Source organism: Trachinotus anak, unplaced genomic scaffold (assembly GCF_046630095.1).
Source record: "Trachinotus anak isolate AG129_WGS33_773 ecotype Australia unplaced genomic scaffold, CSIRO_AGI_Tana_v1 ptg000015l, whole genome shotgun sequence".
Classification (NCBI taxonomy): domain Eukaryota; kingdom Metazoa; phylum Chordata; class Actinopteri; order Carangiformes; family Carangidae; genus Trachinotus; species Trachinotus anak.
The window spans coordinates 14,849,850-14,863,418 of NW_027273866.1; the positions used below are offsets into that span (position 1 = coordinate 14,849,850).

Below are 13,569 nucleotides of genomic sequence, written 5' to 3' on the forward strand. Positions count from 1 at the left end.
TATAGGTCATATTTTACCATAAGTTCATTCACACTCATGTTAGTTATATAAAAACAAAAGAAACAATGTTATTCTGAAAATAAAATTCAGTTCTGTTTTTCCTTTTTTAGAGATAGATAGGGTGACATCAACTTCTCCATGAAAACAGAGTCACACACCGAGCAGGCTGTGCACGCAGCAGCTGTTGGCTGGGTGCTTCACCAGTCACAGCTTTGAGCCACGGAGTCAAAGAGAAAGACAATTCTTAAAAACACTCGAGTCAGCTGGATGAAACATGTAGGTCATCTGACTGAGTGCCCCGTCAGCCAGTAACTGGACATCATCAGTTATTTGTCTTGCAGAGGTTGGGGCGGTTGCGGCTCAGGAGGTGGAGTGGGTTGGGTCCACACGATGACAAAGACACTGAAATAGCTCCTGATGGATAAGAGCAGTGCTTTGCATGGTACCTCGCTGCTGTCTGTCGCTCTGTGTGAATGAGAGGCTAAATGTAAAGTGCTTTGGATAAAAGTAATTTAGAAATTCTGTCTCCCTGTTTCCCATCATCCCGGCCATGAAGCTGTGGGGATGTGTCTCTGCAGGAGAGAGGGTAAAATGAATCAGAAACTTGAGACGGTCTGCAAGAAAGCAGGGACTTGGTAGAAGATTTGTTTTCTCGTGCATAAAGCTGCTGTAACAAAGATAATGTCATGGAGAAGCAGAGTCAAAGTCCAGGTCTCAATCTAACTGAACTGAACTGGACCTGAAAAATATGGTTTTCACTAATTTTGCACAGAAGGATGTGTCCACACACACTTACGTAATCAAGGCTGTAATTTCTGTCTGAGGAGCATCTTCTATTTGCTGAAGTTTGGGGAGCATTTTATGCCTTTATTAGATAGTGATGGCAATCAAACCAGGACCATTTGTGTCTTCACCCCTTTACAGGTTGTGACAGGTTGACAACATGCAAAGTATATTCTACTGTAATTCAAAACATAAAAACTTCCAAAAAGTACAAGGATAAATATTCCAGACCTTGTTGACACCTATTTATTGAATATTCACACATACAGAAAACACAGAGCCTCATATTACACTTCAACTCATCATAATAATAGCAGTAATATGGTAATGATGGACATATAATCATAACAATCATAGTAATCATACAGTGTTAAAATCATAGTAATAACAATGTTCATTTTATATTGATAAAATTCTCCATAGACATATTTCAGTTTCACTGTAAATAATAATATTGACTGATGAGACTCCACCTCGGATCAAACTGGGCAAAAAGAAAAATCACTTTGGAGTTAAAATGAGGTTATAGTGCACGTAACACACACTCACACACACTCAGTCACACACACACACGCACACACAAACACATATGTATGTACATTTGGAGATATAACACCCAGTGTCGCCCAGCGACTGTGTGTACATTTTCAATAATTCATAAAGTTTTATGAGGCTGTGATAGACTTCAAATCCTCCCCCGGGTCTATTTTAATATCATTAAAATGTATTTGGCTGGTTTAGAAATAATAAACGTTACAATCACACACTTTTTAAGGTCAGCACCCCCATGTGTTCAGTACAGGAACACACATTTGTCAGTTTTCAGTCAAAGAAGGTCACATTTTCTGTGTTAAAGTATTTACCTAACGTTAAAAACTAACAAAACTGTATGTGTCATCTCATACTGGACATATGGACCTTTAATAAATTGTTCTTCTGAATTAAACTTTGTTTATTTGTCCTGGAATCTGAGGTTGTGTAATGCTGTGATAATGGCTGCACTTGTCTGTGTACAATCAGAGGATGCTCTCGCTGCTCAGTGACCCACTGTGGAAAGAGCTGCTTTTGTTCTGTGGTATTATAATTACGGCCGGACAAAAGGCTTATCCTTGAAAAACAGCCAATTAGATGTGGCATAAATCGAAGCTTGAATTCAGCTTCTCAGCAAAGCCTGTGCAACCAGCTGGGTTCAGTTTATCACTGCAAGCACACATGCACACTTCATACTGGACATTTTTAAAATATCTCTGTGCAGCCATTTTATAGCAGCCATGTAATATCAGTCCCAGATGATTTACAATCAGTGTGATCCCAGGGGAAGAGGAAAATAACATCAGAGAATTTAAAAAGGTACGAAAACACACCTTGCCATACCTGACTGTAATATTCCCTTCAATACTGTAGTTATTATATCCATAGCAAACATGATCATTATTGAATTTTGCCCTTTTACGATAGAAAAAATATAGCAGCAGGTGAAGTCAGGCATCACAGATGTTAAGGTTGAATCTGCTGAAGCAATGAATCTAGTTTGTAGCAAAGTTTCAGAAATCTTTTGGGTATTGAAGAGGGGGACAAGGCACACCCATGAAGCTCAAACACATGATAGCACCTCATGTAAATGCTAGACGTGTACTGTGTGTGTCAGGGCGATGATACTCAGGTCGACTTCTCAGACATCTTTAATCGGCAACTGTTCCCTCAAACTGACTCCAAAACATTTCTTCTTCAGCTACAGTTAGGACACATTATTTAGCCATGCTAGCTTTGTAGCTCTGTGTCGCTCTGAACTCTGAACTTTCTGAAAAACCAAAAACTCACAAACCAAAAACTGTGTTGCATTCATGGTCTCCAAACTAAGACGTCTACTGACTTTGGATTCCTCTGATTTTTACTCAAAATGTTTGGTTTTTAGTAAAATGTCTCGACAACTATTAAATGCCACAAACATTTGTACAGAAAGTCATGGCTCCCAGAGGATGATTCTTCTTGATCCTTGACTGCAGCGCCACCAGCAGGTCACAGTTGATACTTGTCCTCTAAAATATCTCGATAGCTATCAGTTGGGTCAGCACAAAGTTTGACGTGCATGACTCCCAGAGGACGAATCCTATCGATCCCCTGGTTTTTCCTCTTGCGCCATCATTGTGGGTTTAAGGGAAATATCTCAACAACAACTGAAAGGAGAGCCATGACGTTTGGTTCGCACATTAATGTCCTTCTGAGGATGAATTGTAACAACTTTGGTGAAACCTTATTTTTTCTTTCAGAATTTGAAGTTGTCCAGTACTTTGGTTTATGACCAACACCTGTTCTTTGTGTTAGTGCTGCTTAGCAGATGCTCGCATGCTAAACTAGGACAGTGATCATGATAAACTTTCTACCTGCTATTTATCAGCATGTTAGCATTAGCATTTATCTTAAAGTACCAGTGCCTCAGCACGGCCTCACTGAGCTGCTAGCATGGCTAAGTATTAAGAAATGTGTTTGTCTCACATCGTTGCCAGTTGAGGAGGCTGTTGCCCAAAATGCGATGCCAAAAAAACATCCCGGTGCACCATCACCGTTCCTGTGGCTTTTGTCGGACATAAACTGGTTCTCACAGTAACTGAAAAGCTCTTCGCTTGAAGAACAAACTCCAAACGACATTTTTAAAGCAACAAAAAGATTCAGTTCACTTCCTCTCTGTAATAACTAGACATCAAATAAAGAAACAATGATGGATTCTCATTGGAAAAACTCTGAACATCAATAACTTATTTAGCTATACACCTCTTTGCAATAGATCATTTCGATAACAATATTACAAAACTACCAGGATTCAGTCACCTACAGTAAAAAAAAGCCGGAACTAAGCGAGCTGCTGTAGCACCTTATTCAAACAGCTTCACAGTCGTCTTTAACTCACTTCCACACACAGAATCGCCTGCTTTTATGATACATTACACCAGAAACACCCTCCTGTTTTGTTCTGAGAGCTGCACTGCAGAGAAAGGCTTTGCTTCCAGTATCAATTCATACGGCGGTGCTGTGGTTTTTTTTGTTCGTTTGTTTTTTTCTTTACAGACGATACAGAAGGTTCACATGAGCTAAGCCACTAAGAAAAGCGTCTCATTTACACGGACGAAGCAACAGTGAGGCAGCTGAGAGTTGGGCTATTGCTCTCATCCAGGTATCATTGCTGCTGCTGACCAGTCTCCAGCCATCCACCCACCCTCACACACACACACACACACACAGACACACACACACACAGACACACACACACACAGAAAGACGACCCCTCGTGCTGCCCCGTGGTGATGTGGAGGTGTTTGTGAAAAGGTTTACAAGATGCAGCGTTTGTGCATGTGTGCTTTTGAAAAAGAGAAGGGATGAGGATAGTGGTGTGTCGGGGGGGGGGGGGGGGGGGGTCCTTTTTCAAATCATCTACAAAACAACCTCCTTGGGAAACTTTCACAAAGACGGATACCAACCTCATGTGAGCTACAGCTAGCAGCCGGTTAGCTTAGCTTAGCATCAAGGAAACAGGGGGAAACAACTAGCTTTGTCTGACTCTATCCAAAGGGAACCCAATCTGCCTACCAGCACCTCTAAAGCTACAAAACTATATATGCAACTTGTTTGTTTTATCTGTATAAAAATCTAAATGTAAACATGACAATTTGTAGTTTTACAGGGGACCCCATAAAACTACAACTTTATTTTTTTTATGCTACGGCTTTTGTACAGATTATACAAATGACACATCTGCTTTAATAAGTGATCTTTAGAGGTGTTGGTGGAGTTATCTCTTTAGTTTGGACAGAGCCGGGTAAGCTGTTTCCCCCTGTTTCCAGTCTTCGTGCTAAGCTAAGCTAACTAGCTGCTGGCTTGTAGGTACAGTCTTCTCTGCAAGAGAGCACGTTTTTTTTTCCAAAATATCAAACGACTCCTTTAAGCACGTTATGATCACTGTACATAAATTATAACATCCCAGATCCATCAGCCTGAGATTGTGATTATTTTTCATCAGGATTTGACCTTTTATCAAACTACACGGTGCAGATGGTGAAGCACCGTGTTCTGCTGATGGTCCGTGTGTCCAAGGTTTAGGCATGATACAGGCATGGCTCAGCGCTGGATGGGGCCTGTTACAGAGAGTCACGGGGTCAGTCGGTCAGGGGGACAAGAGGAGGGGAGGAGGGTGGGATCATAGTTAATGACTGGCAGGATGAACCCTGGGAAAACCTGGAGAGGTTTTCCCAGAACTGGGTGGCAGCGAGTCTTTAGCACACAGAGCCAGTCGGATCTGCCTCCCCGGGCGTGTAGAAATCTGGGATGGGTAGACCAGTGTGCAGTGTGACCTGCAGAAAAATACATTCACATACAAATATATGGGTTAATAAACTATGATAAAAAGTGTTTGATTTTTTTCTGTGCCTGCAGGTGGAGCTGTTGAACTGTTTCCTCAGTGAGTGTTTTGTCTCGGGGGCAGTTTGCTTTCATCACCCAGAAACAGCGCTCACAATGAGACAACTGGCCGAGAGCAAGAAGAAATTCAAAGCTACTAACTGTTGTTAGGTCTTTGAAGCCTCCTCTTTCAAGGCTTAATCCTCTGAGCCCATTTTTTTAAAACTTGGAGACGCAGTTTTAATGAATAATAACCGTACTCATGTGATACTTTATTGACCTACAAGCAAAAACCTCAGTTTTTGCTTGCGGCATCACTCATTGTGCTCAGGGAGCCAGGGCCTGCTTTAAAACAGCTCCACAGGGTGTTTGCATATTAGTCAGTAACTGTAAATCAATTGTGTCTCTGGAGGGTCATCCAGCTTATTATATATGGTTTATTTATGACTGCGCAGAATTGAAAATATATCATATTGCAAGTTTTATTGTAGAAATACACTAAACTGAAAAACTTAACACAGACACTTTTTCATCTTCAAATATTTTGGATTTGATACCACATGGTGAGCTTTACTCATGAAGTTCAGTTTACTGATCACTAGCAGGAGAACTCAGCCTGTGCAAACAGTTGTATGAAATCAGATTTTTAAAGTATACAAGGGAAGATATCAATAGAGACCCTGCGTTACAAACTGGGGCATTTATCAGGGCGATGGGGTCGAACCAAACATGCTCATAGGCTGCTTTCAAATCTGTTTCCCACACAACCTGAACTTTGCACTACTGAATCAGTACTCCTTTAAATAGTACACATTTAAATATGACACTGGTTGGTCATTGTTAAAAATCATTATCTTATAATGTGCAATATATTTTGTGGGCCAGATATTTGTCTCAGCAGCAGATTGACATGTTTTAATTAAATTTTAACCTCTTTAAAGCCCTGGCCAGTCAGTAGGTCAGCCTTCAAACCCACTTTATCTAAAACCCTAATGGAAAAAAACTTAAAGTTTCCAAAGATACCAAATAAATCAGGCTGAATTTTGGGGAAATGTCAAGTCTGTCAAGTGCAAATAAACACAACACAAGCAGATTGTTTGCTGTATTTGCTTCTGTTTTGTCTATTTGCCTGTGTTGAATTGTATGTAAAATGATGCACAAAACATCAACCTTCAGGTTAAAACGATCTTTTAAAGAGTTGGATGCAGTGGGGAAAAAATCTCCCTCTGTTTAAATCCATTTCTTGAGATCAAACATCGTCAGTCTGTACCTGGACATTTCGGTTGAGGCTGATAGCGGGGTAATAGACGCCCTCCAACCCTTCGAACGCCACTGGACCCTGCTGCTCGTCGTTGATGAGGAAGATGACGATCCTGCGTGTGAAGTCGAGCAGCACTCCTATTGTGGCCCCTTTACTGATGCCCCCGTCCGTCCTGCGTGGTCAGATGGAGAGAAATCAACTGAAGAGACAGATATTCATATAAAAGAGAAACTATTCTCCAATCCTGTAGCTGCACTGAGTCAGTAACTAATTACATTTACTCAAGTATTTTTTATTACTTTATAGTTCAACTCCATCATATTTCAGAGGGGAATATAAAATAAAACACACATCAGATCATTTACACACACATCACCTTGTTCCCTCACCTGTTGGTGTGCGAGTTGTTGTGCATGAACCAGGAGCGGTTGTTGTCCACATACATGGCCCAGGCCTTGTCGTCCTTCCCCAGCATCACATCCTTCAAGACGTCGCCCCGGGCAACCCCGAAGGCCGGGTCCGGGTGGTTGTCATAGCGATCGATGGTCATCTCCCAGTAATGCACACCGCGGGAGAAACCAGAGTTACCCATGACCACCCTGTCGTCGTAGCTGTTGCACGTCACCGTCAGGTTGTCGTTGGAGAACATGATGTCAGGGTGAGCGGAGGCGGGGTCAAAGGTGAACCAAGCAACTGTGCACAAGAAGAGTTACACACGCTGTTGTTTAGCAACAGTAAAATCTCTACCACAGTAATCACAGGCATGTCGAACAGACTGGACACAGGAGAAGTTGGAGGTCAGATGAGGTGAAGTTACACTGTATAAGTTTCTAAATGGAAGGAATAACACATGAGAGAGGATGAGAAGATTTACTATCACTATAACGAGGTTTAAAGTCCTTAGCATCACACTATAGAACTTAACATATAACTTAATCCTAATAATCTTAATAATCTTAATAATATTATACCTGTCAGGCAGGCTGCAAAGAATAGTTGGCGTTTGTTTTCACCTGCTTGGAACTTTTTAAATTAAGGATTTAGATGAAAGGACAAATAGACAATGATGCAACATAACATTGGTCAGATACTAAAGATTGTGTTGTGGTTGAAGTTGTAGGTGACAGATAAGTTATCATTATATGTGATGTATGTCTGTTTATTTATTTACTATATTTTGATGTAAAGATATTGTAGTTTAGTTTGTTTGTTTGAGATGTGGAGCTAATGTGTGTTGTTGTATGTTGCGTTTTGTCATGTTTTTATTTGTTTTTCCCTGTTTTCTTGTCTTGTTTAGCTTTCCTGTTAAAATTGTGGGTCTTTGTTTTATTTTGCTGAGGTGGTGTGTAACTGTGCAAGTGGAGAAATGTAAATAATATTTTTTTAAAAAGCTGACTTTAAATCACATTCTTAATCATTTCATATTTTTCCTTCACCATAAAGGTTAAGTTCACTCCCATTTTAAAGATGCACTAATGAATATTTTTATATTTAAAATGGGTCCAATTACTTTGTGTAATGTCATAGTAACGCACAAACAGAGAAACATCTCTTGACACTGCAGGTTCCTTTAGCTCTGGAGGATTTTAGCTTCTTTTAAAATGCACTAATGTTTTAGTTCACTCACTTTAGTCAACAGTGTCCCAGCTGCCGAATCAACTTGAAGGGGTAGTTCGTCAAAGTCTCAATGAATAAAACCCAGACTATCTGCACAGCTTGATTCCTCTCAGGGTTGGAAAATATGGTAATGGTAATTTAGGTGAATTGGTCCTTTAACTTTCTGTGCTCTGTTGCAGCACATTCGACTCCACGCAGGTTAAATCACAATGACAATAATTTTGCAGACTGTTTGACTCGGGGTTGGAAAAATCGTAGCGCTTTACTCTCTATACAGAGAAATGTGGGAGCTTAACAGGCGGGCAGCTGCACTTTGTGTGGACTCCACTTGACTTGCTTGTCCACATTTCATTGTTGCCACTATGTGCTGTAAAGCTTCATTACAAACCTTTATTTCCCAAAGGAAATCAAACAAAGACATTTATTAGACGCTTGTATTGAACATTTAATAAGTGCAGCCCACAGAGCAGCAAACTGCCCACCTGCTGGTCTGAGAGTGAGGAGTGCACTGATGAAACAGGCAATGGCCAGGAGGGGTTAGATAGGAAACAGTCAGCAATGAGAGCCGTCCATACCTGTGCCTATAGACTGAATATCACATGGAGGGAGTCCAGCTGAAATGTGAAATGAAAGGGGGAAGAAAAAGGGGGGGGAAGCAGAAAGAAAAAGAGGGGAGGAGGAGAGCGAAGCGAAGCGTTGAAGCAGACAGTGTAGAGGGATCAGGAGGGGCGGTGGAGAGGGTAAAAAGCAGGTTTGATCAGGGAAGCTGGTTTAGATCAGTGGCCAAAAAAAAAGACCCAGAAAACAAAACAAAATAGCTCCTAGAAACAAACCAGGGGAGACTTGAAAAGAGCAAGCATGAAAAAAAAAGAGAAAACCTGTTCTGAATGAGAAACTTTTCCCTTTGTCCTTGGGGGAAATAAAACAGACAACATCAAAGCACAGTCTGCTCGGGGTGAATGATGTCCGAGCTCTGCAAAAACACTGGAAACGTCTGAGTGGTTAGATCACTGTGTACAGCCCCCGACAGCTGCTGAGCGCTCTCTCTGACAGGTAGGGGAGGCTGTCTGGGCCTTTCAGGTCCACTGATGGATGACAAGCTTCCCCATCTATTCAGAGCACCATTAAACTAATGGGAAAGCAAGCACACAGGTGGATTATACGCAAATCAGCTGCTTCTGGATGCACCTGGTTGAAAAGAATTTACAGCTTGTTGCTGCTTTGGGCTTAAAACCTTGCACCAGATATTTTGGAAGCTTTTACTGTTATTATTTTTGTGTTACATGAGAGATGAATCAGGTTGAAGGAGTTTGATGGCCCCCGGGTCTTTAAAATCCCTTTGAAACTGATCATTAAAAATCAAAATGCGTGATTTTAAATAAGACGAAATTGCCAAGGAAGCGGCCAAATAAGTTATATTTCCCCAAAGATTTCTAAGGAGTTGACTTTCTGAAGATGCAAGGCTTTAATCTGGCAGCAGCGATTTATTATTCTTAAGCTCTTCTAGAGTTCAGTCAGGACGTATTTGCTGTAAAATGAACATGTGGCTTCCAAAAGCAGAAAAAAACTGAGCCGAGACACTAGTCTGTGATCTTATCAGGAGACAACAACAAGAAATTGATTCCATTAATCTTATTGGAGCTGTGATAAAACACCTGCCAGCTGTTTGCTAAAGTGGAAACTCATGGTCATGTGAACGAGGATGTATTTTTTTCATCTAACTTAAACAACTGGGAAACAGAAGAACTGAAGTGTAAACCCATCTGGGAAACAAAGGAATACAGGAGCAAACATGTGGCAGGTAGTTGGGAAATTATTTTCTGTGGTCAATATAATCTCTGCATCACTGAAAATGAGGTTCAACCCTCAATTTACCTCCAAGAAATAAATAAAGGTTGATGATGATATAAAAAACTTAACTGTCTGAGTAGTTATCATTTTCTAAATGACATTAGAAATTAGCTTTTGAATGACTTTCAACAGCCTCCTGCAAAGTCTCACATATTTTTTTAAAAAGCATTTTAAAACTCATTAGTTCATTTTCTTTTTGTCCTTTTCTTTCTTAATTGATATTATAACTATATTTTAACTATATTTTATTATATATATATATTTGTATTTTTTAAATATATTTTACTATATTGTATTTTTTATTAGATTAGATTGTGTTTATTGGCTGGGTCGACATAAACATTGGTACAGACATTCATGAGAGTTTTGGCAATTCATTTTTCATCTCCTGCCACCATCAGGATAAAATGTTGATCTGAAGTTACACAGCTTCACCTGTGTTTTTGTTGAGTGCTTATTATCCAAATGTTAGCATGCTAACAGGCTAAACTAAGATGGTAGACATAGTAAATACTATCCCTGCTAAACATCAGAATTAGCATTGTCGTTGTTAGCATATTAGCATGTCTTCATGGAGGCATTAACGTGCCGTTTTCCTTCACTTGATTTGCTTGACAAATATCTGAGGTTGCTTCGTGAGTCCAGATGAATTTATTGCTGCCAGTTAAGAAGCTCTGGAAAGCTTCGACACAGACTTGAGTCTCGGCTCTTCTTCTAACTATATGGTCATGTGCAAGTTTATCCCAAATCCTCACAAGATCAAATGAATAAATGGATGAATTCTGGTCTGAGAGCTTATTTTGTCTCATAGATCAACAGTCAGAGACGACGGAGGAGGAGCTGGTGCTTAACGTACTCTCAGATGTCTGCATGATCAGCGTCTTGCTGTACTGGCCCACTCCGCTGGCGTTAAAGGCCTTCACTCTGGACTTGTACGTGCTGTTGAAATGAAGCCCGTCCACTGTGCAGATGGTCTCCGTCCCCACGTACACTTCCTGTAAAGACACAGCGCTTCCTGTTAAACTGGCAGGTACAGCAAGTGCGTAATTATGACACCAAACAGACAGCGAGTCCTGCTTCAGAGAGACTGTCCTGTTCGGACTTGACGGTGAGTGTGGTAAATGAGAATGTGAGTTTGTACAACAGAGCGTGGGCGAGGCGGCCCACACTGGGGTATAAATAGACGTGGGGACCACAACTCGCCAGGCTCAGCATGGCGCTGCGTTGGCGAGCCTTCAGTGAGTCAGAGAGAAGAAGAGGAAGAGAAAACTTCCCTCACAGTTTGGAAAATAGTTGTTTGGCCAAGCACCGGCCGCAGGTATGAAATTAAATGACTGACATTTCTGAAACACACAAACACACACACACAAACACAATCACAGTAAACACAATATCATATAAAGTGCTCGTCAATGTTTGTCACTATTTCTGTACTAAATCTCTGACAAAATGTCTCCAGGCTGTGACACAATCAGACATCAGCTCTCTACCAATTAGCAGTTAGTGGATACGGTCGGTGAATCTGTTGGCAGACTGGATGTGGACGATCACCCTCTCATGAAACAGTTGTAATTAAGACAGAGCGACGAAGGCTCCTACAAAACAGACGAGTGCAGAACGCAGAGGCTGAGAGACCACAGCCAGCCGCCGTCAGCTCCCAGCAGACTGGTCACTGCCTGCGTTTCCTAAATTAAAACACAGGATGCCTCTGCAAACAGCTGCTGCAGCTTTCACATTACACAGGGAGTGTTCAGCTGAGTCTGGAGGAACAACTGTTTTCAGCCATTTCAGCCTCCTCACAAACCTCAAAGACAAAACGGTCCATGTGCGTTAAAAAAAGTCAATCTGATGGACGTGTTGTGATTTTTCTGAGTTATGAAGGGATGACAACAGCTTGAGAGAAGTGAGAAACTGAACAATAGGGGATAAATGTGGTGGCTCTAAGCCCTTGACTCTTTTTTCTCTTTATTTTATGGCGTTATCTACATATCTATATGTCATATATCTTCTTTTTAAATGGGTTATTTGTAAGTTTCTTGCAGGTGGTAACTGTCACTTAACAAGAGCTTCGGTCGTTGTTGTGTTTACAATACAGGAGCTTATAAAACGCCCCCTGAGCAGCGCTGCGTCTTGATTTCAGATACTCGAGCAACAAAGTTTAAGAAGCTTGTGAGAGTCAACAGAGCTGCTGTACTGTGTGGAGGAAGCTTTTCTTTACAGGTTTACAGGTCAGACACGGATATCCTCTGCCATTGTACTGGAGGAATTGTTCCGGAGGTATAAGCTGTCATTATAACAAAGCAGGGGCCTGAATGTACAGAGAGCTGAGGATTGATTTCATGGGGAACCTCTGCGAGGGTAGGAACGCTGCTTTGATCCCAGATGGCGCTTCCTGCAGGATCCCGGCGAGAAGCTGCATTACAGACCCTCTCTCCGGCCGGTGTGTCGTTCCTGTGCCTCGCTGCAGTGTGTCACTCCACCTGCTCTCACATCAGTCAGAGCTGTGCAGCGCGGCCGTCACACTTCGACTCCGGGGAGTTCAGCGACAAAGCGCTGCTTTCACATTCCCCCTGGCCGAGCCGGTGTCCTCCCTGGCACCAAATGAAGGGGTCTTTGTTGGGGTAGAAGGGGGGTATTGTTCTGTAAAGGTGAGTTATAACTCTGACTGGTCCTGTGTTTCACTTTTTGTTTTGTGATCTAAATGTAAATCTAACAAAAGTTCCCATTTAGAGGAAAAGTAATGCTGACATCTATTAAAGTCCACAGATAAATCCCAACTCGTAGGGACAGAAGATTACCTGCAGAGGGAAACCTACCCTGAATGGGCCCCCGTTCCCATCGTCCAGCTCCAGGATGTACCCGTCCACGGTGATGGTGGAGAGCGGCGGTTGTTTCCATGACAACGTGGCGCTGTTGTTCTGAGTGCAGCATTCCTCAAGCTGGAGCATCGGAGCAGCTGGGACTGAGGAGGGGAAACCAGGCCAGATTACAGCCCACTGAGACATGGAGAGATGTCCGCACGTGCACGGACACACACGTGCACACAATCCTCTCAACTGGATCTGACTCTGCAGTCCTGTTCAATATTTATCATTTATAAATTTCACCATGAATTTATGAATCCACAACACATCAATCAAAGGCTTCCGACTCATGAATATCAACACACCAAACGTCTTTGCCTTTCTGGGTCGTTTATAAGACATTAAAGCAAACACCTTCAGCATTTCCATATGAAGCAGGTCCAAACACACAAACAGATTTATATGCAAACATCCCGAAGAATCAGCAAGTTCAGCCACTCACATTCATTCTCTTGTTTACCAGTAAAATAACTTGTGATCTTTAAACGCAAGAACAACTTTTCTTTAAACTGCAACTGGAAACCCAGAGGATTTCTGTCACAGAAAAAGGAGGAAACTCCTTTACAGAGAACATTAGTGTCCATGAGGCCTTTTAGGAAAATACTACATCCAGAATTTCATATTTTAACAATGCCATCGGTAAATTAGTTCAAAAGCTTTACTATAAACCAATGATTCAGGGCTGCAAACGCTGCAGGAATATGATCGTGATATTTCATAAGTGAGAAGGGTCTGACTGCAGCTCAGATATGCTGTCCTGCTCAAACACACTTCGGCAGAGCAGACATTAGCTCTCAGGGG

General features: G+C 41.7%; 1 protein-coding gene across 3 annotated transcripts in view; it reads right to left on the minus strand.

The window, feature by feature from the left end:
• trim9 (tripartite motif containing 9) overlaps positions 1-13,569 on the minus strand; it is a 48,648-nt gene that overhangs the window by 9,020 nt on the left and 26,059 nt on the right. Inside the window, exons 6-11 of one of the 3 annotated variants that reach the window (XR_011693668.1) lie at positions 12,721-12,866; positions 10,761-10,899; positions 8,629-8,667; positions 6,826-7,129; positions 6,446-6,608; positions 2,796-5,129 (exon numbers count right to left, since the gene is read on the minus strand). Coding sequence is in view for 2 of the 3 variants with exons in the window: in XM_071498406.1 (XP_071354507.1) it covers positions 5,052-5,129; positions 6,446-6,608; positions 6,826-7,129; positions 8,629-8,667; positions 10,761-10,899; positions 12,721-12,866 (869 nt within the window). In the remaining variant the exon portion in view is untranslated. Of the gene's footprint in view, positions 1-1,013; positions 5,130-6,445; positions 6,609-6,825; positions 7,130-8,628; positions 8,668-10,760; positions 10,900-12,720; positions 12,867-13,569 lie in introns of those variants that run through there. The other 2 variants (XM_071498406.1, XM_071498408.1) reach the window with 2 other exon arrangements.